General features: G+C 47.8%; 1 protein-coding gene and 1 pseudogene across 1 annotated transcript in view; both read right to left on the bottom strand.

The window, feature by feature from the left end:
- The window catches only part of SEPSECS (Sep (O-phosphoserine) tRNA:Sec (selenocysteine) tRNA synthase), a 208,348-nt gene extending 181,263 nt beyond the window's left edge, over nt 1-27,085 (bottom strand). The window contains exon 1 of the mRNA XM_085642333.1: nt 26,849-27,085. Within this exon, the coding sequence (XP_085498459.1) occupies nt 26,849-26,962 (114 nt within the window). The 5' untranslated portion in view covers nt 26,963-27,085. The remainder of the gene's footprint in view (nt 1-26,848) is intronic.
- Nucleotides 173-26,687, bottom strand: LOC146862963 (insulinoma-associated protein 1a-like; annotated as a pseudogene).
- Nucleotides 27,086-27,486: the final 401 nt, after the last annotated feature.

The following is a 27,486-nucleotide window of genomic DNA, read 5'->3' as shown; positions in this document are numbered from 1 at the left end:
AGAGACTATGTTGTAACAAAGCTGGGGAATAGGCCTGGGACAGACGGTAGGACAGAAAAGTACAGAATAAGCAATCATAAAAGTGACGCCTGGGAAAATGGCGTGATAGTCATATTTTCATTCATACTCGATGTCTTTATGCCACAGATGGCTCTCTTTGGGAGTATCCACCTCAGGCATGTTGGGGAACCTGTAGTAGGATAACCTGCCTGGTCTCTGAAGGATGGCATCGGTTGATGTGCCGGGTGAGGCCAGCAGAGGAGAAAAGAGTCTCAGGACAGAATCTGCAATGGTGGGCCTGTGCTCCCTGACCATGGCACGAGGAGGATGTTCTAGAAAGGCCCATAATGGCTGCCTTGCTTTACTTGAAGACCAGGGCCAGGGGCTCGTCCCTTGGTGGTGAATGCTGAAGGCTCTGTATGCTGGCTGGGCCTTGGCTTTTAGACGAGACATTGGACAAGGCCTGGCTCTCTGACAGGACATTTGCCATTGTGGCTGCAGCACTGGGCCGGTTGTGTAGTGCCAGGTGTTTCCGCAGGTAGGCCTGGTGCCTAAACTTCTTGTTGCAGTGTGAGCAGTCATACAGCTCCTCGTCAGAGGGTTGAGGCGAAGGAGTAGCCACCTCTTGCTTCTCTGGACCGGGGCTCTGGTTTTCCTTGGCATTGTGGAACTGGTGGGATACTTGTTGTTCAACTGTTGGAGGGCTCCTTGGTTTATGCCAACGACGGTGAGAAGCCAGGTTGGCTGGGCAACTGAAGACCTTGTCACATTCATCACAGCGGTACTCAACCCGTATGATCCTTGAGCACTTAAGCTGTGCCGGGGATAGAGGGTCAGCATACTGCTCGCGGCACAACTGACAGACGAAGCCCCCCAATGGGCTGCTGGCCTGGCCCCGGTGTTTGGCATCCTCAGGGTCCTCCCGGATCCTCAGGCCCTCACTTCAGGAAATGGTGTGATCCTGGGCATGTCACCTTATCGCTCTGTTCCCCGGTTCCATCTATTTCTTTACCTTTGGTATAATCGCGGCACCCGCGCTTTACTTTTAATGTTATAAGTAAAGCGCGGGTGCCGCGATTATACCAAAGGTAAAGAAATAGATGTTTTTTTCTATTCCTTTACTTTTAGTATAATCGCGGCACCCGCACTTTACTTATAACATTAAAAGTAAAGCGCGGGTGCCGCGATTATACCCAACGTAAAGAAATCGAAAGAAAAATCTATTTCTTTACCTGTGGTATAATTGCGGCACCTGCACTTTACTGTAAAGCACGGGTGCCGCGCTTATACCAGAAGTAAAGAAAAACAAGTGGCGCGCGCGTCGCGCCCGAATCTCGGCACGATCACAGCTCCACCCACGGCCTATTGGTGTCTATTACGCGCTTGGTGCGCGTAATAGACACCAATAGGCCATGGGAGGAGCTATGCGCGCGCCTCAGGCCAATTGTGTGCAGTCTTTTAGAAGAAGACGCACGCAAAGGCCAATGGGGGAGCTAAAAAGGAATCGCACATGCACGAGCGTGTGCGATTCCTAGATCGATTTCCGAAACCCAGAACAAAAGGACTCTCGCCTGCGCAAGCACTGCTGTGCAGTGCAACGCAGGTCGCAAGACCTAAATAGGTTTTAAAGCAGCTTAATTTGAATCACTGAAATCAAGAGGGACGTTGTTGTGTGCAGGACATTTACTGAATCAGCTATGAGAGCTCATTTTAATATTGGTGGCTTGTGCCCCACGTCACCCATGGTAAAAGTCAACCCAGATCAGGAACCAGATCTCCATTCCAACCCTTTGCTCGACCAAGATGGGGGAAGACCAGTGAAGGTAGACTTTCCCAGCGTTATCTCAATACCGTGAAAGTGCTTAAAGTGGAAGCCACACAAAAGAAACAAAATATTAATTTATCGCTTAACAGCTACACCTTATACTTTAACACTTACTCCGTGTCTTTGCGCTGAAAATAATCTGGGCACAGACTAAGATCCACACATGGAGGCTGAGGCCAGAAAAATGACAGACAACAAGAACACACACAAAGGAAGCCTCCAGCGAGAACGGTGTAAACGAAAAACACGTTTTCGCCTCATTGGCCACTTCAAGCTCACAGGCCTCTCATAATTGGTTTGCGGTGCACACCCACACCTTCAGGGCAGGTCCAAGAGATACCCCCCCGATTTCCATACAGTCTTGCAGCAAGATTTATGAGCACCTGCGAAACCGTGTATTTAACTGTATTGCTTTCCCATGCCCCTGAATTTTAATTAAACGTTTAATATTATTCAAACTGCAGCCCAACTCTTTTCCTTACTTGGTTACCATACTCCAAGGTATACTCTGTAGCCATATGATGCCTCTTAATGGGAAAGTGACACCTCGTCACTTGTAATAACTTACTGCATTCACTAATGTCACACTACATTTAAGCGTCTCATAACAGAGTGGCAGTTCCCACTTTGAAACAAATCTCGGCGTTTGCAGAGAACTCACAGTGCACGGCGGCAGCAAAAAAATCACACTCGCCTCAGTCACTTTGTGCCTCTTCCCTTTCCCCACCATTCAAAACATAACAATGGAGCAATCGTTTCTTCTCTCTTCTAGTAAACTCGGCCGGAACAAGCACAGTGTCCAAAAACATGTCTTGACCCCTCGCTTGGTTCAACTGCAAGTTAACTCGACTTCCGCTTCCAAGGCAGAGACAATATAGTGGGGTGTGAGAAACAGAAAACGGACCATAAAAACAGTGCGACGCTGTGGCCAACAAGGATTGGCAATCACAACCAGTGTCCTGGAGACATAGACCCGGCCCTGAGAAATAAGTGCCGGTGCTAAGTACCGTAAAGCACCGGCACAAATTAAGCACTGCATGCCCCTTTTTTTAGGCACGGCTCTCTGTAACCTGAATGAGGCAGCAGCGTCTAAAGAAAGGGGCGGGCCACAATGTAAGTGAAAGCATGGTATGTTGGCTTTCACTGCAAAACAAAAAACAAGTTAAAGGCATAGATGTGATTTGACATTGCAGAATGCTGTGCCCCATTAAAAAAATGCACGAAAAATATGAAAGCGAGCGCCGCGCTTTAACAAAGAGCGGTGCCTGTGCACATACAGAAACGTTACCAACATGGAGGCCCATAAACCGGGTGCCAAAAATTAAAATAAACAAAGTAATTCCTTAGCTAAACTGACGCAGCCCTACAGTGTAACTAAACTGTAGTTGGTCAGTCCTGCTTCACATGAAATGGAAGTGACGTTTTGGGAGTGAAGCTAAGAAGGAGCCAGGAAAGCAGAGCAACGTCAGAGGGAACCATTGGCAAGCAGCAGGCGGGATTGTACTCCGTATACAGATAACTCCAGGTCTTGCAGACAGTGCATGCGCACGGCCTAGGCTCGACCTAAAAATATTGTATATATTGTACATAATACATAGACCAAATATAAAAAATCATAAGTACTGTGCATCCTTTACAATTCCTAATCAGTAAGCATTATCTTGCTAGTGCAAAAAACAAAATGACATGCATGAGACCATCAAGACATGAAACATAAAAGGAAAGAACATTAATCATAAATGCTGTGCCTACGATGCAAATACTGGCAATGAAAGTAAAAAACAATATATCTCAATATCAGAGCAGGGAATGCAGTAGACAAAGAATGAAAACACAATCATCCAGTGTCATCATAAGCACCATAATCATTAAATATCACTGTCAACACATCAGCAACTATAAGCCCCTGTAGGCAGATGACCACTTAATCTGTATGAGCCCTGGTGAAGGTACTGCATTCCAAACAAAACATAGAGCCTAGAAGCCCCTACGTGCTTACTACGGTGGTTACAGTAATTACTGCTCTCCGAACTAACGAATCAGGAGACTCCGTTGAGGACTCATCAGTCTTGCATCCCCAAGATTCAGTGCCCCCAAGTATGTGTCATCTGTGTGAGGAGGTACACTTCGGGATCGCGCGGGAGACCTTGCTTGGTCCCCACGCTCCCACACAACTGCAGCAACACAAAACAAGCATTTGCAATGCAATAGGTCTCGCATTTGCGAGAGTGTAAGCTACTGGCATGGTAAATAGCAATGCATTTCATTTATATTTTAAAAACCAACACATAAATAAAAAGCATTGTCATTTACAATGCCAATAGCTCAAAGTCTCATAAGTGCGAGACTTATTGCATTGCAAATGCTTGTTTTATTTTGCATACACATGTCACATGGTGGGAAAAAAAAAGAACAGATGTCATTCTGAGACCTAAAAATGGTAGCTATATACTTCCAGTAAAAATGTTTAATTACAATAAAAAGAAATCACCATTGCAAATAATTGTAATAATGCTCGAGGTGCTGCACGGGTCAGACATGGACGTATGCAGTGCAGGGCTCGAAAAATTCACTCGACCGCTCGCATTTGCGAGTCAGATTAATTCAGGACGAGCTATTTTTAGGTCCTACTCGCCCTTACTGGCGAGTAGGAATACAAACTGACACTTTACCTCTACATCTGAAAACAGTGGAAATGTGACAAGGTAGCAAGATTTAAAGGCATTTTTATTGCTCACAAAGTAAATGAGCAATAAAAATGCTTTTAAATCTTGTTAACTTGTCATATTTGCTCAGCTTTCAGATTAGAGGTCAAGTGCATTTCAGTTGGGTCGAGGAGATTTTGTAGGTTACTAGACCTGCAGGTCTAGTGCATTTTTTATGATTTTTCAAGCCCTGCAGTGGGCGAATGTGATGTGATGCGGGCAAAAAAACTGTGGGGTGCCTATGTTTGGCAGCATATTGTCACGAGGTGAGGATATAGCGCAACTCGGACAGAGAGTGCGAGTGTATAGGAATACAAAGTGCAGGTTGTGGGGAACAGAAACCAAGACCACAATATTACCACCATGGACATATCTTGCCACAAATTATGTTGAACACGCACCATCGGAAAGTGGGCAAATATAGTTTGCCTATATATGGCATACCAAGAGAAAAACTGAAAAAATACATATATTCTGCTCATACGTAATTGACATAGACTCTGCTCACACCTAATTGACAAGTAAAGATCATGCTCAGCTACCGTTTTCTGCAGGTTCTGATATTTAATGAATATTTCTGTCAGTATTTCCACATTGCATGTGCCAGGTAGACAAGCGTTAGTTTCTCAGTGGTTTTATGGATGTGGATTATGTTTGCTTTATGAAATGCAGAGGAAGGAGGCAGCTAGATCGATGAAGTGGATTCTGTGCAGGGCGTCTTTGTTTGGGTAAAGCAAAGGATCTCCCTAGTTCAATTGAGGCCCAAGAGGAGGGAGAAGACAAAATGAAATAAAGTAGAAACCTCTTAGCTGGCCTATATACTTTTACTTTGATCTATTTAGATTCTGTATCCCCAAATCTGAAATGTCATACATAAATTATATTACATTTATATAAAAACCATATAAGACATTTTTCATTTTTAAATAACAAACATTTCTTTAATTTATATCTTTTTTGTGTGTTTTGCAATTTACACATAATTTAGGAAAACGAAAAAAACATTTTTACATTTATGAATTTTGATACAGACACATTGCACATTTAATATAAAAAAGAGAGAAAACATCATCCTAGACATTAGTAATATATGCAATAAACAATAACTTGTCACTCATACTTGCATTCACACAAAGAAAGTGAGTTGAGAAGAAGATATATAAGAAAGTGAGAGATGAAACTCTTGGATTGGTCAGAATTCTCAGACAGACAGAGTAGAGAGATTATCAATTTTCTCTGTGTCCAAAAGTAATGTTGCAGTCGTGTGGGAAACAATGTCGCGGTCAACGCGCGTTTCAGTGGAAAGAACCACCTTCTTCAGGACCAAACTGCTGAGTTTTTAGAAAATGAAGTAAAACATGGATGATGTCTGGGTGTCTGTGAAATAAACAGAAACATGACATTGGCAAAGCGGAGGGGGATGTGGATACTTTATACGGAGATTACTTCCTATTAATTTATAAGCATGCTCATCCTGCTTCGAAGATGTAGAGAAAATAGCTGAAAGAGGTCATGCACTTATGTGAGAGATACAAGAAGTAGTTTTTCTCATGTTGGGCCCATTGGTTTTGTGAGGGTAAAGTCCGAAAAGTTTTACGTGCCTATTAGAAGACTCCAGATATAAGGTGCCCAAGTAGAGCATGCAGCCTCAAGAGACACATCTAATAATAGCTACCTTGTAGATTATAGGGCCAGACACAAATGACGCCCTAAACAGAACGTCTCTGTCACGGTGCAAAGAGTATAGAATCTTTCTGCAAAAGAAAAGGTTTTGCTTTATATAACCCACTCCGGAGAAGTAATGCAAATGGCTGAATGTAATAGCGGTGCCATACTACCTCAACGAGTTAAAATAAGGAGATATATTTTCAATCCACGATTAGTGTGATAGTCTCCAAGTTGTTGTAAAAACAATTGCGGCAATCCTGTGAATACAAGTAGGCTCATTATCAAACCTAGTCAGATAAATCAATTACAAAGATCGTTGGATGCCGGTAAATTGTATACCTTATATATGCAAAAGTTGGTGTTTGCGAATCATGTCAGGCAAATATCTTGTCACCAAGCCTCTCAATATATATCTGTGTTAAATACCATTCATCTAAAATGCATCAGTCCCGACACATCTCTGTAGTGAGACAAAACAGAAAAACATATGTATAACCCCTTAAAAATGCAAGGGGGAATAGTTCAATATGTAGCTATCCAGTTTGCTTTGATAGATTACTTAACTACGCAGAATGGTAGGCTCCAACTGCCACAATTCTAGTTATGTCATATTTTACTCATACGTTATTCACACAATGCAAGAAAGATGCTAAAGAGATGCTAAAGACCCTTTAAGTAAACCTTAACGCCAGTGCTATGGGCATCTCTCTCGTAATAGGGAGACTTTAGATGGTGGGGTAGTCTCACTAGTTGGAATATGCAAAAGAGGGCACAAAACTGTTTGACTCGTCGTTTTGCTTAAAAAATGCACATACAGTGGTAACAAACTCTAAAGATAGCCGGGGTAATTCTACAAAGGAGCCAGTTGGAGAAAAACATACCTCTGTGCGCCGGAAAGCCTCTTTGCCGATCAGACGAAAGGCGGAAGTGAAGAGAGGGCGTGCTTAAACACGTTAGAACACTCGCGAGATTACGATCTCATAAGCGAAGTTTGAAGTTAGTCTACATTTATTTACTGTGGCGCCATCTTTGAGAAGAGTAATGGTTTAATATATTAGATGGAATAAACCTATAGTTCTACAACGGAGCTCCAGCAAGCTCTTTAAACAAGGAGGGAGAGGAAGAAGGGGGGAGTGAGAGCGGAGAGCGGGGAGTGGAGGAGCATGGAAAGAGACAACAATGAAACCATTAACAGCGTAGCGCTTGTGAAAGGGTGCCATGCGGATAATGTATGTATGCGTGTCACACACTTGTAAATTAAATAAACATTGGGTAAATCTCACGAGCTGGCAACACAGAAAAGCACACATTAAGGAGGCTATGCAGTATGCTTCTGGCTACACAAATGGCCCACAATGTTTCTGTATTGTTGTGCGGCTGATGTTTTAAATCGCCTGGGGCATGAAGCTTGTTCTAGCTGTGTGCGCCTGACAGGCTGTAGAGAAGAATACGAGAGAAACTTTAAAAAGCAAGTGGGCAAGGGAGCTACGGTGCGCCGCAAGGCAGCTGGGTTCCGGGGAGAGACGCAGCTAGGAGGGTGAAGGGCACAAACCCACTCCTGCACTGGCGAGAGCTGTGGTGATAGAAAATGCGCGGCTGCCATTTTAAAAGATAAAACACAGCAGGCGCCCGGTTCATGAAAGGAAACATGCCGCGTGCCTCCTGTAGCAGCTGGTCGAAGTGTGGTTGGAAAAATGCATAGCTGTTGTGCCTCCAAGAACAGCTTTGAAAAAGTGGAAGTACGGTCACAGTGGGAAAAGCTGGAGAACGTGTCACGTGCACTTAGACCATGTTCGTGATTAAAAGTTAACGCAAGCCCAAAAAATGCATTACGGTTGAGGAACTTATGCAGTGAAGAGCTTCTAACAAATGTTTTATGTTTGGGGAAGTGCCGGAGAAATGTGTAGCTTTTGTGCCTGCAACAACTATGTTGCTGTCAGTAAAGTGGGTTAGCATGTCACGGTGCACTTAGACCCCGTGACTGATCAAAGGATAACTTAGAGAAAAAAAATGCATTACGGGCGGCGAAGAGAAAAAAGTATGAACTCTGTGACCGATCAAAAGATAAGTTAAAGAGAAAAAAATGTATTACGGGCGGCAAAGTGGAACAAGTGCAAAATCTCACGAGCTGGCAACACAGAAATACACGCATTAAGGAGGCTATGCAGTATTCTTCTGGCTACACAAATGGCCCACAATGTTTCCTTTTGCTGTGCAGCAGAGTTTTTAAAATCGCCTGGGGCATGAAGCTTGTTCCGGCTGTGTACACCTGACAGGCTGGAGAGATGAATACGCGAGAAACTTTAACTGTCGCCATTGCGTGAATGTAAATCAAGTTGAATAAGGTGAGGAGGGGGGCCACGCCCCCAATCACGACCAGTGCTTACATTTGTCAGCAGGGTCTGACACGTCCGTCAGGGAGGGGTAAAAAACAGATGGCACACTGCACGCAATTAAGTGCGAGCGAGGCGGACAAAAACTGCAGTTAGGCACCGCTGCTTCGGGACTTCACTGAAGTTACTATAGGGCCAACAGAAATCAAGAAAACAACAGCAATGCCAGACTTAAACCAATCACAAGGGGCAGGAGAAATTACACGGAGTTGAATCCAATATACAGAATACTTTAAGTCTCGCTGAGACAGCGCATGGACTGCCAAGGCGAGACCTAAAAAAGATGCGGCGCTCCCTTCAAGGGAGCTGGGGTGGGGGCAGCTCTTCCCAGAAGACATGCTGGCGCGGTCTTTGGACTACGAAATCCTTCGGGAACCCCAACAAAACAAGAAAATCTTACCCCAACTGCTTTCTGGGTCTTGGGGAAGAGTGGGAGTCGCCCGGTCCCTTAGACACGGTACCGGTGCCTGGAGCTGCCACCGTAGGCGCTGGTGGAACTTCCCTCCTCAGGCCCGGGTTGCAAAAGGCAGAGTCGGGCAGCACAGTGTGACCAAGACCGCCTGGGTCTTTGGCGCGGTGAGTGATCTCAGGAGGTGATTAAAGGTGTGAGGCACTCTCTGGGGCTAAATCGCAGTACATTGAGGCTGTCCCCACCTCGATCGTCTGCGCCACACTCGGACCACTGGGCATATGGGCAGACGGGGCTGAAGGTGAGACTTTGCTCTTACAGGGGCGGCGATTTCACACAAGGGGCCCACAGAAGAAGGGGAGTTTGCAGAAATCCTGCTGCAGCGCAAAGCTGATGGCGGGAGCCGCCAGTCCTCAGCCAGGTAGCAAGGCAATCTCCATTCAGGAGGTGAGGTGTAGGACTCAATGAAGCACCTCACTCCACTCCTTAGGAATGTCCCGGTTACGCTCCTGTAGCTGGGTGTGCACGAGTAGACTACAGTATAACACGAGGTCCTTGATGTCCCGGGGACCTTGCAAGAAACTGGAGGTAAGCCAACAAACCCTTGGAGACTCTTGAGGGGCAAAGGCAGCTAGAAGAGTCCAGTCCTTCTCCTGAAGGGTAGATGCAGCAGGCCAACACACAGAGCAGTTGCAAACTGGCAGTCCCTCCTACAAGTCAGCACACAGGAGCAGTAGGCCAAAGTAGCAGTGCAGAGTGGCAGTCCCTCCCGACAGCCAAGCAGTCCTTCTTCCTGGCAGAGTGCTCCCCCACATGGGGTTAGAGCCCCTATACTTATACCTTGGGGCCCTGCTTCTAGAAGGTGGAAGAAGTTTCTAGCAAGGTCTGACCAGTTCCAGGAGTTTCCCTCCTCCCCTGCCTTGGCTCCAGACGTCAGCAGGGGGTAAATGAGGCCGGTCACCCCACGCACCGCACACACTCTCTGCGAGTGAGCCCAGGCTGCCCCCGATCCCGCAGAGTGCCGCCGCTGCCCGCAGCTGTGCTCCTGGTCTGCTGTTGGGGTAGCTCCTCTGCTGCGCTGCGTTGCTCCCTGCTGTAATCTTTCTCGTATTTTCACTGCGTGTCCCCTGGTGTAATTTTTATCGTTTTTGTCACTACGTTGTTCCCTGTTTAATTTTCACTGTTTTATACTTTCTCTGCTGTCTGCTTGTTGTGCCCCTGCCCTCTGATTATTCGTTTTGCTCCCCCTCTGTTGTGGCCAGCCCCGGTCGCGTTTCCCGCCCGCTCCCTGCCGCTGCCCCCCTGCGGCCCCGCCCCCTTCCCTCGGACTCCCTTCCCATTCGCCGCCCCACTCCCGCCTCCCAGCTGCTCCTCCCTCGCTCTGCCCCCCCCACTCTCCACATATGGCAGAGTGGCAAACGCGCAGCATTGACGCGCAGCGGGCGCGCCAAAGGTAAGCCCGGCTGCGCCAGTCCGCGCCTGGACCACGCCCAGCGCCCGAACCCCTGGCCCCCGCAGACACCAGCCCACCCACCGGACCTACGACGCCACCGAACTCAGCGCACTTAACAACGGCCGGATCTCCGGATGCTACCGAGCCACCCCGAGACGCACCCAAGGACCCTTCAGCTGCCACTCCTGCAAGTTCACCTGCATCCGGACCTGCACTGCACCCGCACCCACCAAGCCGAGCACCAGCAGCAACCACCTGAAGTGCATCCTACTCACGCCGTTGAGCTCTGGAAACTGCTCGACACAACATCACCAGACGTCGCCTTCCTCGCGGAAACCTGGATGAACGCCTCCTCAGCGCCCGACATCGCCATCCCGGACGGATACAAGATCACCCGGAGGGACCGCGGCAATCAGACCGGAGGAGGCATCGCCATCATCCACAGGAACACCATCCGCATCACGACCAACACCGACGACACCCTCACCACCGCCGAACACCTGCACTTCCAGATCCACACCGACCCCAAGACCACCCTCAGATGCACCCTCATCTACAGACCCCCGGGACCACGCTCACAATTTAGCGAAGACATCGCCGACTTCATCAGCCCGCACGCCCTCCCCTCCGCTGACTACATCCTCCTCGGGGACCTCAACTTCCACCTGGAGAACAACAACGACCGCAACTCCACCACCCTGCTGGACAACCTCGCCAACCTCGGTCTCAAGCAGCTGGTGACCACCCCCACCCACTACGCCGGACACACACTCGACCCCATCTTCTCCTCCAGCAAGGACATCGCCTTCAGCCACATCACCGGACTCCACTGGACGGACCACAGCTGCGTCCACTTCAGCTTCAGAAAGAACACGATCCACCACCACCAGCAACAGGTTGCACGCAGAAGCTGGAACAAGATCACAGCACACCAGCTCGCCGCATCCCTGAGTCAGGACCCCCCCGCCAGCTCTGCGAACCCCAGCCAGGCCGCCAACAACCTCACGAAGTGGATCAGCAACTGCGCAGACGACCTCGCCCCTCTGAGGACCCCGCCTAGCAGACCCGGCAGCAAGAAAGCCCCATGGTTCACCGACGAACTCAAGAGCTCCAAGAAGAACTGCCGAGCCCTCGAGAAAGCCTGGCACAGAGACCCTACACCAGACAACATGACCACCCTCAAGCTCGCCACCCGAAAACACCACCAACTGATCCACACCACCAAGAAAACAGCTTCCAAGGAACGACTGGACAACAACGCACACAACAGCAAGGAACTCTTCAACATCGTCAAAGAGCTCTCCAACCCCAACGCCGGAAACAACGACATCACCCCATCACAAGACCTCTGCAACTCCCTCGCCTCCTACTTCCACAACAAGATCGCAGACATACACAACAGCTTCAGCACACAACCGACGCACCCCACGACCGCACCTACGCCCCCCACCACCACCCTCCGCGCCTGGACCCCGATCAGCACCGAAGACACCATCCGCACGATGAACTCCATCCACTCCGGATCTCCATCCGACCCCTGCCCTCACCACGTCTTCAACAAGGCCGACGCTGTCATCGCACCCCACCTGCGGGACATCATCAACACCTCCTTCGACACCGCTACCTTCCCGGAAAGCTGGAAGCACGCCGAACTCGGCGCTCTACTGAAGAAAACATCAGCGGACCCCACTGAACTCAAAAACTACCGCCCCATCTCGCTCCTCCCGTTTCCGGCCAAAGTCATCGAGAAGACCGTCAACAAGCAGCTGGCCGCCTTCCTCGAGGCGAACGGATCCCTCGACCTCTCGCAGTCTGGCTTCCGGGCCAACCACAGCACTGAGACTGCCCTCATTGCAGCCACCGATGACATTCGAGCCCTGCTCGACAACGGAGAAACAGCGGCCCTCATCCTCCTGGACCTCTCCGCGGCATTCGACACTGTTTGCCACCGCACCCTAGTGCAGCGCCTCAGCAACGTCGGAATCCAGGAGAAGGCACTAGAATGGATCATCTCCTTCCTCGCCGGAAGGACACAGAGAGTCCGCCTCCCCCGTTCAGATCAGAAGCCACCGAAGTCATCTGCGGCGTACCACAAGGATCATCGCTCAGCCCCACCCTCTTCAACGTCTACATGAGCCCCCTAGCGGCCATCGCACGCCAACACAACCTCAACATCATCTCCTACGCAGACGACACCCAGCTGATCCTCTCCCTCACCAACGACCCCGCCACCGCCAGAGCCAACCTACACGAAGGGATGAAAGACATAGCCAAGTGGATGATGAACAGCCGCCTGAAACTGAACTCAGACAAGACGGAAGTCCTCATCCTGGAATCATCACCCTCCGCCTGGGACGACTCCTGGTGGCCCCCCGCCCTGGGCAGCGCACCCAAACCAACAGACCACGCACGCAACCTGGGCTTCGTCCTGGACTCCTCCCTCTCCATGACCAGACAAGTCAACGCCGTCTCCTGGTCGTGCTTCAACATCCTGCGCACGCTACGTAAGATCTTCCGGTGGATCCCCACCGAGACCAGGAAGACGGTCACCCAGGCCCTCGTCACCAGCCGGCTGGACTACGGCAACTCCCTCTACGCCGGAACCACTGCCAAACTACAGAAGAGACTCCAGTGGATCCAGAACGCCTCAGCAAGACTCATCCTCGACATCCCCGACACAGCCACATCTCCGGTCACCTGAGAGACCTGCACTGGCTCCCGGTCAACAAGAGAATCACCTTCCATCTCCTCACCCACGCACACAAAGCCCTACACAACCAAGGCCCAAGATACCTCAACAGCCGCCTCAACTTCTACACTCCCGCACGCCAGCTTCGATCGACCAGCCACGCCCTCGCCGCTGTCCCCCGCATCCGAAGAGCCACCACAGGAGGAAGGTCCTTCTCCTACCTGGCCCCAAAGACTTGGAACTCCCTCCCGACCCACCTCCGCCTGGCCCAAGACCACCTCGCCTTCAGGAAGCAGCTCAAGACCTGGCTGTTCGAGCAGTAGCGGACCCCCCCTCCCCAAGCGCCTTGAGACCCTCCGGGTGAGTAGTGCGCTATATAAATGCACTGATTGATTGATTGATCTGTGTGAGGGTAGAACACAGCCTATACAAATGTAAGTGTGCCCCACCACGCTCTCTCCCAGCCCAGGAAGACTATCAGTATGCAAATGCACCCAGCCCCTCCAGTGTGATGAATGTTTGGAACGTAATCAGAAGTCCAGCTGTCACTCTACCCTAGACGTGGATAGGAGTCAGGCTGCAAAGCACAGAGTTAGTTATAAGCACAGAGAAATGCTCACTTACTAAAAGTGGTAATACTAGAAAATACACAACTACTGGTTTGTGGTGCTGCTACTTAATTTAAACAGACAAACTACGAGACCCAACGTTAGAATACTCTTGGATCTGATTATTTCTTTAACTTTTTCTTTTTTCATTTCAAATGCTTTTGGATTATTTCATGGGTGTCTGAATGTCAAGGAAACACATTCATTTTTACATTAATAGACTTAATTATATACAACAAGTGTACACATATTAATACTGTGATCAAACGAAAAAACTTTTTTGTGAAACATTTAGAAAATACAATAATGCACCTATGTCTAATGCTGATTGTATTACATATCAGAGAAATACCATCACATTTCAAAAAAATTCCACATTTCAGAACAATGCCCAAAACAAATGCCACATTCCAGAAAGATGCAGACGCGTTTTAAGTCCCAGTGAAACTCATGGGACTCTCATCACGGCTTCTGTGTTTCTAATCTTCTATATTTATAGGCTTATTATGTGAATGAAATCTATTAAAGAATAAAAATAATATGCATCAGTGCATTAAATGACACTCATGAACAACGCATCCAAAAGAACAGACATTGGCTGTTCACAATCAGGTACGCGGCTCACCGCTACTGTAAATAGGGACTGCGTACGAGCGGTGTAACAACGCAACCCATTGCTGACATAATAAAAACATTGTTGAAATTTTATCGGCAGGAAAGGAATTCAAAACCGCTCTACAACCTTTGGATGACAGGGAAGACGCTGCCCCGACCCGTTTGATTCAGGTAGGCAACTCAACTTTACTGCATAAAATGCCTCAAGAACAACTGTAGTATAGTGATAATCCAGCATTTAATAGCTTATTCCCTCTTTTCGTCCATGCAGCCGTTCACCACAAAAAAATGACCCTTGTCTAATTAAAAATTGACGATTTCAAGCAGCTAACAGAAGGTAAATTCCCTTTCATTGAACGATCCATATAAATAGAGGAAAAGTGAGGACCCTTAATGCACCGATACATATTATTTTTATTCTTTAATAGATTTCATCCATATAATAAGCCTATAAATAAATATAAGATTAGAAAAACAGAAGCCCTGATGAGGGCCCCATGAGTTTCACTGGGACTTAAAACGCGTCGGCATTTTTGTGGAATGTGGCATTTGTTTTGGGCATTGTTCTGAAATGTGGCATTTTTTTTTAAATGTAATGGTATTTCTCTGATATGTGATACAATCAGCATTATACATAGGTGCATTATTGTATGTTCTAAATGTTTCACAAAAAGTTTTTTCCTTCGATCACAGTATTGTGTGTACTTGTTGTATATAATTAAGTCTATTAATGTCAAAACGAATAAGTGAATCCTTGATATTCAGACACCCATGAAATAATCCAAAAGCTTTTGAAATGAAAAAAGAAAAAGTTCCAATAATCAGATCCAAGTGTATTCTAACGTTGGGTCTCGTAGTGTGTCTGTTTAAATTAAATAGCAGCACCACAAACCAGTAGCTAGGTATTTTCTAGAATTACCACTGAATAAGGCCCTACCTTGCTACGGTGCGAGGGCCAACCCTCCCTGTAGACACTTTCTAAAAGTGGCATTTCTAAAATAGTAATAAAAAAATCCACCTACATCCATAAGCATGATTTTGCACTACAATCAATCAATCAATCAATCAGAAAGGGTCTCAAGGCAAAGGGGGGGGGGGGGTGCTGCAGATTTGTTAAGCCGAAGAGCCAGATCTTGAGGGTCATCCTGAAGGTATTCAGGGAGGGGGTGTGTCTGGTGTCTGCCGGTAGCTCGTTCCAGGTCTTGGCTGCAATGTGAGAGAAGGATCTTCCTCCTGCTCTGGCTCTGTGGATGCGCGGGGTTTCGGCCAGTGCAAAGTTGCAAGATCGGAGGTTTCTTTTGGGTACGTGGAAGTTGATTCTGTCGTTAAGGTATTTGGGTCCGTTGTAGTGTAGGTATTTGTAGGCGTGAGTGAGGATTTTGAACGTGACTCTTTTCTCCACGGGGAGCCAGTGGAGACTTCATAGATGTTGGCTGATGTGTTCGTGTCGTGGGATGCTGAGGACAAGTCAGGCAGCGGTGTTCTGTATTGTCTGGAGTTTGCGGTGTAGGAACTTGTTGATGCCGGCGTAGAGTGTGTTTCCATAGTCCAGTCTGCTGGTGATAAGTGCGTGGTCGACTGTCTTCCTTGACTCAGGGGGATCCACTTGAAGGTCTTGCGGAGGATGCCAAGGGTGTTGAAGCAGCTGGAGGTGACGGCGTTGACCTGTCGGTTCATGGTGAGTGATGAGTCGAGTACGATGCCGAGGTTCTTGGCGTGGTCTGAGGGGGTAGGTGGGCTTTCGAGGCCGGTCGGCCACCGGGTGCTGTCCCATGCAGACAGGGTGGTACCGAGGACGAGGAATTCTGCCTTCTCGGCGTTGAGCTTCAGGCAGCTGTTGGTCATCCAGACTGCGACGTCTTGCATTCCTTTCTGGAAACTGAGTTTGGCAGTGGTGGGGTCTTTGGTAAGGGAGAGGATGAGCTGTGTGTTGTCGGTGTAGGTTACGATGTTGAGGCCATGTTGCCGGACGATGGCTGCGAGGGGGGCCATGTAGATGTTCAAGAGGGTGAGGCTCAGTGATGAACCCTGTGGGACTCTGCAGATGATTTTTGTGGGGTCGGAGAGGAAGGGTGGGAGTCTGATCCTTTGGCTTCTTCCGGTGGGGAATGATCGGATCCAGTCCAGGGCTGTTCCTTGTATGCCTGCGTTGTGTAGTCTGGCGACTAGTGTGCGGTAGGAGACAGTGTTGAAGGCCGCTGATAGGTCGAGTAGGATGAGGGCTGTGGAGTGGCCTTGGCCCAGGAGGGTGCGGATGTCATCTGTGGCAGCGAGTAGGGCAGTCTCTGTGCTGTGGTTGCTTCGGAATCCGGCTTGGGACAGGTCGAGGACGGCGTTCTCTTCAATGAATCGTGTCAGTTTCCTGTTGACTATTTCCTCTGCAACTTTGGCAGCAAAGGGGAGGAGCAAGATGAGCCGGTAGTTCTTGAGGTCGGTGGGGTCAGCTGTGGACTTCTTGAGCAGGGGTCTAACTTCTGCGCGCTTCCAGTCATCTGGGAAGGTGCCTGTTTTGAAGGTGGTGTTGATGGTGCTTTGTAGTTTGGGTGCGATGGTGGTAGATGTGAGGGGGCAGGGGTTGGTGGGTGACCCCGAGTGGATGCTTTTCATGGTCGAGGAGGTGTCTTCGGCCATGTCGGTGTCCAGTTGGAGATGGTGGGCTGGCTGGTGTTTCTGGGAGGCGGGTGCCGTCTGTGGCACCTGGTGGATGGTCGATGAAGTTGTCGTAGAGGTATTTGATCTTGAGGTGGAAATAGGTTCCAAGCTTGTCGCAGAGGTCTTGGGATGGGATGATGTCTGTGGCTTTGCTGCGTGGGTTGGTGAATTCTTGAATGACACTGAAAAGTTCCTTGGAGCTGGCCATGTTTTGTTGTGGATGAAGTTCCTCTTGGTGGCTCTGATCTGGTTGTGGTAGTCCGTCATAGCGTCCTTGTAGGTTGTGTGGTTTTCGGTTGTCTTGGTGTTTCTCCAGTTCTTCTCCAGGCGTCTGCAGGTGCGTCTGGCTTCTTGGAGAGCAGTGGTAAACAAGGCGGTTTTCCTGGAGCGTGGTCTGTCGGGTTTGCGTAGCGGGGCGAACTTGTCTGCGCAGTTGGAGATCCAGGTGTGGAGTTCTCTGGCTGCGTCGTTTGCGTCGAGTGCCCAGGTGTGGTTGTCTCGGGTGAGGGTGGAGTTAAGTTGCTCATCTGTAACCTTGCTCCAGTTCCTTCGTGGTGGGCATGAGACTGGTTTGGGTGCCTTGGGTTTGTTGATAGCGATGTGTACGCAGTGGTGGTCGGTCCATGGCGGCTGCATTGTGTGGCTGAATTGGACGCCGTTTCCTTCCGCGAAGATGGGGTTGAGGGTGTGTCCTGCTCTGTGGGTCGGTGTGTTGACGAGTTGTTTAAGTCCAATGCTGGCGAGGTTGTCACGAAGTATAGGGGAGTTGGGGTCGCTGGGGTTGTCGGGTAGAAGTTCAGGTCTCCAGTGACTATGTAGTTTGTTGAGGCGATGGCGTGGGGTGCGATGAAGTCGGTGATGGTGGTTGCGAAGGGTGTTCGGGGGCCGGGGGGCCTGTAGACGAGGGTTCCTTGGAGAGTGGCTTTAGGGGTGGTCTGGATCTGGAAGTGCAGTTGTTCGGTTGAGGGGAAGGTCTCGCCGGAGGTGGTGAGGTGAATGGTGCTCTTGTGGGCGATGGCGATGGTTGGGGCAGTCTTTCCTCTGGATCTTGTATCCGTCTGGGATGGCGGTGCTGATGTCAGGGGCAGAGGATGCGTTGGTCCAGGTCTCTGTGAAGAAGGCGATGTCGGACAAGAGCAAGTCGAGAAGGTTCCAGATTTCCATGGCTTGTTTGTGTATGGAGCGTGCGTTAAGGAGGATGCATTTTAGGGTATCGTCGGTGCTGGCGTTGGCGGTGTTGGAGGCCGGGGTGCGGGTGAGGGTCTGGCGGCAGTGGAGGCAGTGGAGGCAGGAGAACTGACTGTGGATTGTGTTCGGCGAGGCCTGTTGGAATTCTCTAAGTCTTCCAGGGATGAGTGCAAGGAGGCTGGTGGTGTTGTAGCGATAGGTAGTGGGAGGTCCAGGGTTTCTGGCGCTGGCCGCGGTCGGGGCACAGACGGGATTGCCTTTGGTGCACCTTCGGCGTGCAGTTGGTGCGCCCGCTGAGCGCGACCACGCAGCGGCTGACATTAAGTAGGGGAGGAGAGGCGGGAGCGGGGGACTTCCGGGGGTGAATTCCGAGGGGGAGGGACCGCAGGGGCAGCAGCGGCGAAAGGAACAGGCAGGCACGAGAAAATAAAAAGAGTGGTGGAATTAGAGCAAGACACAGATGGGCACAATAGCAGTGGCACAACAGGGAAAAATTAAGAAGAAAAAGAAAACGGCCGAGAAAGGTTACGGTGGTTGCAGGCAGTCTGGTCCCAATTGGAGCGGGCAGCAGCATCGAACCTCCCAAGGAGGAGATCGGGAACTGGAGGAAAGAAACGGCACAGTGGAGCTGCGGGGAGAGAGTGGACCTAGACCGAGGTCTTACTACCATTCTAAACATATCAAACATGGCAACACTAGTCCTTTCAGATCAGGAATTACCACTCAAACACATCTAAGGGGATTCCCAATGTTAGCCTATAGAAGGTGCAGGCCTCACAGTAGTTAGAACCAAAACTGGCTGTTTGTCACTACCAGGACATGCCACACAATAAAGACACATGTCCTACTTTTTACTTACAGAGCATCCTGCCCCTAAGGGCCTACTTAGGGGTCACTTGGGTGCAGGAAAAGGAGAGCTTAAGGCTTGGCAAGTACTTTAAATGCCAAGTCACTGTGCACACAAGCACTGCAGGGACAGGCCTGAGATTGGCTTGAAAGGCTACTTCTGTGGGTGGCGCAATCTGCGCTGCTGGCCCGCTAGTAGCATTTAAGTTACAGGCCCGGTGTATATGGGATTTACATGTAAATTAGATATGCAAAACAGGTGTAAACCAATCATACCTTGTTTAAAGGCGAGAGCAAATGCAGTACCACGCATCAGGTGTTAGACTAACGCATTTCAGTGAGGTGATCTGCATCACCGCACTGAAATGCAATGTCACGCATTATAATAGTGCCACCTCAGCTGTCGCCTGGAGCGCTACTATAGAAATGCACTATACAGGCTGCAGTGACAAGTGTCGTGTGCGCTGCTCCCGGCAGGCTTGGGGACCCTGACTCAGCTCTTCCTTCACAGTGCTACAATGTAACTCTATGCACCCGACGCAATCACGTCAGAAAGGTCCGCAATGTGAGTTTTTTTAGACTCACTTGCACAGTGCGGCTGCTGCTGGGCAAATTACAGCTCATCTCGCCACTCACACCGCAGTGGTATTATCCTCCGATAGGCCCGAATCCCTCCGGCTCTGTGAACCACCTGCTGGCTCACACTGTGGCAATTATGAGGATCCACGGGAGCTTGACCCAACATGCAGTTACTTGCCTTCTTTTACTTTCTAGGCATTACCCTCTGCTATGGCTAGACTGGCCTCAGACTCTCTCTGGTCACGTGGATCTGGAGGCGGAGACAGAATGTGTCTCCGCAACTTTCAACAGCAGGAAGTATACACCAGGCCCAGCATAACAGGAGTAGGCTGCGCAGTTGGTTATTTTGGAATATTATTCCAGGCATACGTGCACTCCACAGCTAAATGGTCTAAATGCCCACTCCAACTTGCATTCAACGTTTTCTCGGCCTAACAAGTGGAGCTTCACGCACCCTTGGTGGTCAGAGTGGGAATAATTTGCAAGTGCAGTCGGCCTACTAGCTACTGCACCAGCCCCCGGACATAACGTTTTATGCAGACCGCTCCTGTCCCAGACAACCTGTTCTGTATGCCACAGGTCAAGCTGAACCCAACTTATCACATGCAGTTCACACAGGACTTCACCACTTCCTGACATGACGGAGAAGGACCCTCCTATCCTGTCAGCCCTGGCAGTCTCAAGGCAGGTCAGCTGCGTGGCACCCAGAACAGAAGTGGCGCGCTGTGCCTCTAAACACAATGCCAGGTGAGTTCAGGACTCACTTTGAATCTTCACTGTATTGCTTTTATTAAGGGCCCACTTTGATGCAGCATGAATATACATATAAGCTTCAAAAAAACATTTAATTCCTTAAAGTGATTGCGGTTATTGTAACACAACATTTGTTCCACGGCATATTTTGGGAAGTGATGGCTCGTTATAAGGAAGGAAAGCAGCTAGACACGGTAATCCACAGCCCTCCTTCTGTCACTCTTATCTTGTTTCATACTTGAGGGACGAATTTAGAAAAGTAATGATGGCCATGTCAGGCAGTTTGTTTTGTTATTTGAAAGTTGGTAAAAGACACACATGTAGAATGCTCACCTGGGCACAGAGTGTGCATGGCTGCTTATGAAGAGTCAGGAGACATGATTGTATTTTATTTAATATTGGGTCTCACTGCTACCATTTACGCCCTTATATCGCTGTGGTGCCCTTTTAGTTTCACTGGTATTGTAATTGCTATTTTTTTGTTGTTGCTTGAGAGGCCTTTCTGAATTTGTGTTTTTTTGTAATGTTTTAATTCTGTAGGGTATACTGTTTAAACAGTACACCCCACAGGACAGTAACCCACCGAACAGGATTGTAATGGGAACATACAAAATATATCTTGCAGTAGTCGGGGCTGGTCAGGCTTTCTATTGCACTGTGTATTTCTCCACAGCCCTGATATATGAGAGGAGGAGCTGGAGCCGGAATTGAACAAGCTGCCTTTGAAGGAGTCTGTGGTGACTGCACAGGAGAGAAAGCAGGTAATTGGGGGGTGGGGGGGTAGGGTGAGTGTCAGAGATATTTTATCTAACATCCTGAGCCAGAAGGCTGCCCTATAAGTAAAGTTATAGCGCCTGAGCTGAGCTCAGCATTGCATTCACTTTCTGCAATCTGCACAATGATGAGTTCAGCGTCAGTGAAGCTGGCTCAGGCTCCACACCGCGGCCTCTCTCACATTCTAGTGCACTTCCATTTCTGGTGCTTTGCAGCAGTTTCAAGACGTTCTTAGAGTTTCTCCTTGCACAAATGGGTATAATTCCCGATATTTATATATGTTTCCCTCATCTTCATTGCTTGATTTTGCTTGTAAGAAAGTGTCACTCATAGTCATTGAATGTCACTCATAATTACACTGAAATTATGAAAATGTCACACATAAGCAAGCTGAAACCTTGGCAGCTTTGCAAAAGCAGTTTAGCACTGATTGGCAGTGGTAAAGTGCCCAGAGACCTAAAGCAAACAAAAAGAGGGTCCAAAAAATTGGTGGAAGAAGGCAAAACGTTTGTGGATAACCCAGGAGCTGGGGGCAGAAGGGCTGCCAGGAAATGGAAGTGACTATGCACGACACCGCCACTGTAGCGTAGTTCCAATAGTAAATGTCTGTAATCTACAACTAGACGATATGTATTGTTGGGTTTAGCGACAGGAAACAAAGGATTGTTCATTGGAGAGGTAAATTTTTCAATGACCCCCTGGTATTCAAGTTGATCTAGGATCTCCCTGACCTGTTTTTTAGCTTCTTGCTTTATTGGATATTGCCTCTGAGCACTAGGTGAAACTTTTAACAATCACATGATAGGTTGAATTCTCATTCCACCCAGCATGATTTTCATACAATGCTGGAGCTTGAGCTACTGCCCACTCCTCCTGTGCATATGGATGTTTAAGGTGAACGGGAACGCGGTTGGAAAATGCAGGAAAAATTATACCTTTTTCCCTGGGGCACTCCATTACGAATGAAGGCGGCCAATCTTGTTCTGCTAACGGGATGTCATAACCAGTTGATCGGTTCTTCCAAAAAAGACCTTTTATTTTCCTGGGCTTGTCCCTTTCCATCCGGAATGTTATTTCATATAACTTATGTGGGACGCTCACCCTGGTGTCTGGTGTTTCCGCCGTGATGAAATCATTCAACTCCGCTGTCAACAGAAATTCCTTCAGGTTCAGGCGAGCTATTGTTACTTCTGCCGCACTGTCTAGCATCGTCAGAGTCCACTCCTCGTTCAGAAGTTGTGCCCTCAGAATTCTGAGCATGTCTGATTTTCAGACCAGCAACTTTCTTTTTCTTAAATTGAGGTTTTGGATTTTATCTTCTTTTGTAGAAGTAAAGTCTTGAGCGTGCTGCTTGTCTCTGGACTGTGTGCACTTCGCTCTATTTTCTGGCCCTTCTCTTTCTGAGCTTCTCTTCGAGCTCTGAAAGGAACCAGAGGAATGTGTATCACTAGCCTGATACCCGTCAGGTTTCCTAATATTATCCCTATTCCTAAGGTTGTACCTCTTTTCAGAGGGCTCCTGTGTAGGAGACCTACCTTGGGACTGAGATCTCTTGTCTTTAAAGGTTTATTTTTTACTATCCCACTTCTTTTTAGAAGTAGGTGTCTGAATAGAAGTGTCCTTTTCAGGACTGCCCTGTAGTTGAGGTTTTAAAGGTTTCCCCCCCAAACTATCCCTGCCTAATTCTGCATATGCAGTTTCAATTATTTTGGGTAGTTCAGCCCTCTGTAATAACAGGTTGACTTCCCTTAGGCATTGGAGGATTGCCACTGATGCTGCTTACCCTTTTATGTTAGCTAGTATTATAGCGGATACCTAGTCGTAGTTATTTAATAACTTCATCCCTAAGTTTGGGGCAGGGTCTGCTCCGTACTCATTTTGTATTTGTCTTAATACATCAGAAATTACTGCTAATGAAGGAATACCATGCGTTCTGGTATATATGGCAGCAAAGACTGTGCCCCAAGAGGTGCAAACCTCTAACTGTGGTGTAATCCCCATGGACAATCAGATTGTTAACATTCTGTGTTTTTCAAATGGTGGTGTATTTGTGAATACTGCTTCTAACTGGATAATTTTCTGAGCTACCCAGAAAGGAATTTGTTCACGTTTTGTGGGCACTTTGCCCATTACCGCGTGTGATGTTTGTGGAGTAAGTTTAGTACCTGAGCTCTGTGTAGGAGCTGGATTTGGTGTAATTACTGTTGGTTGGACCGCTAGTGTCCTTAAGACAAAGTGTGTCATGTTTCTGTAAAGTTAGATCAACTCTTTGTGTTGAACAAGCAGTTCATCACCTGGCATTGTGTCAATGTCTGGATGTGGTGCATAGGTCGCTAATATCGGCCATGTTGCTCCTGGTCTTCCTAAAGGACCAAGCCTTGCTCTTGTTTTAGTATGGGGTAGGGCGCCATTAAACCAGAAAAAATATTTCTGGTAGGTAAGCGGAATTTCAATCTCCTCAAACGGAGTGTAGGCCGCTGGAACTTCTTCATGTGTGTAAACATGAAAAGTTTTTGTAACAGCATCTGCTTCTGGGAATGTAGCCCATGAGTAGAATACCTCTGTTTAGAAATCTTCGTGTGCCTCTATCACGAATATTACTAAACCTCCCCAGGGTGATAACCCATGTTTGACAACTTTAACTGTCAGAATTTGTCTTACTTTGGCTGCAATTTGTATTGCATCTACATCTTCCTAACCAGACTAAGTCCCGGGGCTAGATCATTTAAATCTCCCCCTTGTTCAACCATTGTGTTTAGAACACAGAATGACTGTTTTAAGGAAGTTATGTAAAGGTTTTTATGCAAAGGTTTTATGCACAATTTTAGGAATATTTACTTCAAGCTTGAATAACCAACAGCCAATATATAGGATATCTCGCCTACTCAGCTGTGGCGGAGTTTCTTCCCACTCACTCCAGACGTCTCTGGGTTTTGTAAGTAGGGTCTCTGAGATTAAGCACGACTGAGCTACTCAGATTATAATGTTAAATATGTACCAAAACAAACGGTTGGGTGCCTTTAGACCACGTTGGGCGCCATGTAGTGTAGTTCCAATAGTACCCTTCATGCAGGACCTACGCATTTGCAGATAACATAAACTGTGGGTCTGGTGGCCGACTGACTCCGTACACCCCCGCTGAGTATGTTAGCCTGTTTTCGCATTAGCTAGCTCGTAGTGCTACTAGAATCTCCTGTTATCAGATAGATTCGTTTTTGCAACCTCAGAACACAATAACCTCAGACCCGTGGAAACAATATACTACTTTTCACCCAGTCACTCGTGCTTGCTTGTTTTGCTCTCAGAGAGATACATAGAAGAAACAGTTGGGCGTGTTTACAATAAGAATTTATTGTACCGTTGTTCTTCTCATGTAAAACAAATGTGCTGTTACAACTGTAACACAGTAGCAGAGATATAGTATCAGCAGTACAGTGAATAAAAAGGAATAGTATTGTTCTACCATTTTGCAATAGTCATGAAAACATACATGAATATAAAATGCATTTATAAAGTAAAGTGCGTACTCCTAAGATGCCTGTCTAGATGTACCTGAGTGTACCTAGCATGTAAGTAGGTGCAAAAGAGCAACTAAGCCTAAGAACCTAATAGTATAGAATCTAAGAGCCAAGACTCCCTCTAGGATTTAGTCGAACCCCCATACCTGAATAGTGAGAGTGTGGGACTTCATCCTGGACTTGAGTTGGACACCCCATTAGGGATAGTTCGACCACCACTGTCAGCTGGAGCGATGGCACGCCGGAGCCGCTGCGTCTCTGGTCAGTGTGTCGGCCTTGAAGTCTCGGTTCCCTCCTGACTACTGATAGCAAGAGGTGCTGTATTTATACAGTCTATGTGTGTAAGTTACCCATTGTTCAGTATGAGGATGACGTTAGGGATTAAACCTTTGTGCATGGATAGGAGCGGTGAAGTATGCCCCCCTGGAGAGTGTACTCAAATTATACATATGTGCTAAGAATGACGTCTTAGCAATATCGGTCGGGCAGAACCCATCCTCGTCATAGAACTAGGTGAAAGGTTTAGTCCTTAAAAGGCGTCAGTCCTTATAAGGCATTCAGTCCCTATAAGGCATTCTGTCCTTATTTGGAGTTAATATTTTGACTAGAATAAGTGGACCTGTCAAACAATTGAGGCAAATTCCATGGCAAGAATTATTAATGAAGGTGTCATGATGTAGTGCTGCGCTCTAGTGAGTGTGTGATATAACCCACAGCTTTCTAGTATGCGAGACACTGATCAGAAATTCGAATGTTAGCATCTTAAGTGGGCTGATGTTAATCAACTGCTACTTGTTAATCTGCTAGGGGAAGTAAAAGACGGACTGCTGAGTAAAATCAGCTGACCAGAATCGTATGCCAATAAAGCTGCTTTAGTCACTGCTAGAGATGAGAGGTGCGCGGCGGGGGCAAACTCCGCTACTCCCAGCAGAGCACGGAGTTGGCAAAACTCTGCAAACTCTGCTGGCGGAGCAGAGTTCACCGCCCACCGTTACAAAAAGGGCCAGGTCCAACACATACGTTATGTTATGTTATGTTATATGGCTCTTATAGAGCGCTTATCACCACTGGTCTCTAAGCGCTAAACAGGCGCCCCACAAACATACTTTGAGTAAAATGTACCTATTAGGGATTCCATGCAAAAAGTGTTCATTCACGCCTTCAATTTCCTGAAGCTACTGTGAAAGAAATGTGCATCAATTCATAACTGAAGTCAAAAAGGTTGCATCTATCAGTAAAATGATTTATGGAGGTAGGGGGTCAAGCCTTCCCACGATTTCCTGTAGGTAACTCCATCTCTGTAATGGACTGAGTGGAAAACTTAAACATCTGACAAGTTAGCACCAGAAGGCTAGTGGTCACAGATACCATGTTAAACATTCACACAGTCCTAGTTTTTAATCAGCCAGAGGCTGCATTCTAGGGCGAATTAACACCTACATCCAAGTCATTACGGATAGTTACTGTTTCAATAACTGGACTTTTGTGCGATAACCTAATGAATCCGGTGTGTTTTCGTCTTGTTTTGCCTCTGTTTAAAATTAGAAAAATACACCTGAAATTAATGATTTGAAGGTGAAAATTTCAGGATTGGACGAAATGCCTTAATGGACGGAAGTGATGCGTTCACCCTAATTCTGGGACCCCTACCTTAAAATTCAGTACTTGAAGCAAGGGGTCAAAAATCACTGTGTGTAAAGTGCTGTTATTTAAAAAGCCGATAGGTTATACATGGAACGCAGGGAATCACCGGCTCTGATAAAGGAGATTATGCCAGCAGGTCTTACATTGTCAAGTGGCTGGAATGAATCCAAAATGTACAAAACAAGTAAGTGGACTAAAAAATAAAAGACCCGGGGTGACTTTATCTCCCACTGGTGTCCATGCTTCAGCATATGGTGAACGTAACACAGAATATTTTCGTAGTGTGTCCATCCATATGCTACGAGAACTCTGAATGTTTCACCGCTGCTGCCAGGTAATCACCTGGTCTTGTCCGCGACTCTTGCCATCGAGGCAAACAAGCGAAGATAAGCCCCCCCATAAGCATGTCCGTCAAGCTGACGATTACACGGTGACCCCCTGAAAAGTTACAGTTGTATTTTTCACGCTACGTTTACACGCGACGCACAAGAGCTGACCATCCCACCCACTGACAGGAGACTTGATTCACCTGTTCTAGGAGCACGCGGATGAGCTGCTCGTGCGCGCGCCGGGCCTGGGCTCCCTGCCTCACATATGCTGCGGATACAAGGCGCTCCCCGGCGCTGAAGCTGTCACTGTTCATAACCGCCGGCGACAGCAGGCACTGCTGCACTGTAAAACCTCAAATCTGGCCGCTTCCGGGTGTAAAGATCACAACAGACCAAATTCGCACGTGGGTCGACTGGCAGTGGCTGTCCCGCCCTTCGTCCAGCCCATGCAGCGAGACATGTGAAGACATCAAAAGAGGACTAAAACCTTTAAGGGGAACGTGGATGCCATTTTGAGGAAGAGCGTTCGAGCGAGTGAACACTTTAAAGCAGGGGACTGTAATGAAAACAGGATACTTTTTAAAGGGTTCAGGTAAGATAATTTCCAAAAGCCCCAGACACGTCCAGTACCAATGTTGGCATAGAATATCTGGTCTGAATCTGATCAGAAACTCACAGCTGTAGAATGTTAGGAAGTGGTGTGAGAGTCGCAGCACACATCATCCCAACACATTCATTCTCCTTTCACACATTTGATACAGATAAGGTTGTTAAAAATATGTGGAAAATGAAACAAAAACAATATGTGAAGGCACATAAAGAAACATAGAAAATACAA

This window comes from Triturus cristatus, chromosome 2_2, assembly GCF_964204655.1.
Source record: "Triturus cristatus chromosome 2_2, aTriCri1.1, whole genome shotgun sequence".
In the NCBI taxonomy this organism is placed as follows: Eukaryota; Metazoa; Chordata; class Amphibia; order Caudata; family Salamandridae; genus Triturus; species Triturus cristatus.
This window is presented reverse-complemented; position numbering and strand designations above follow the sequence as displayed.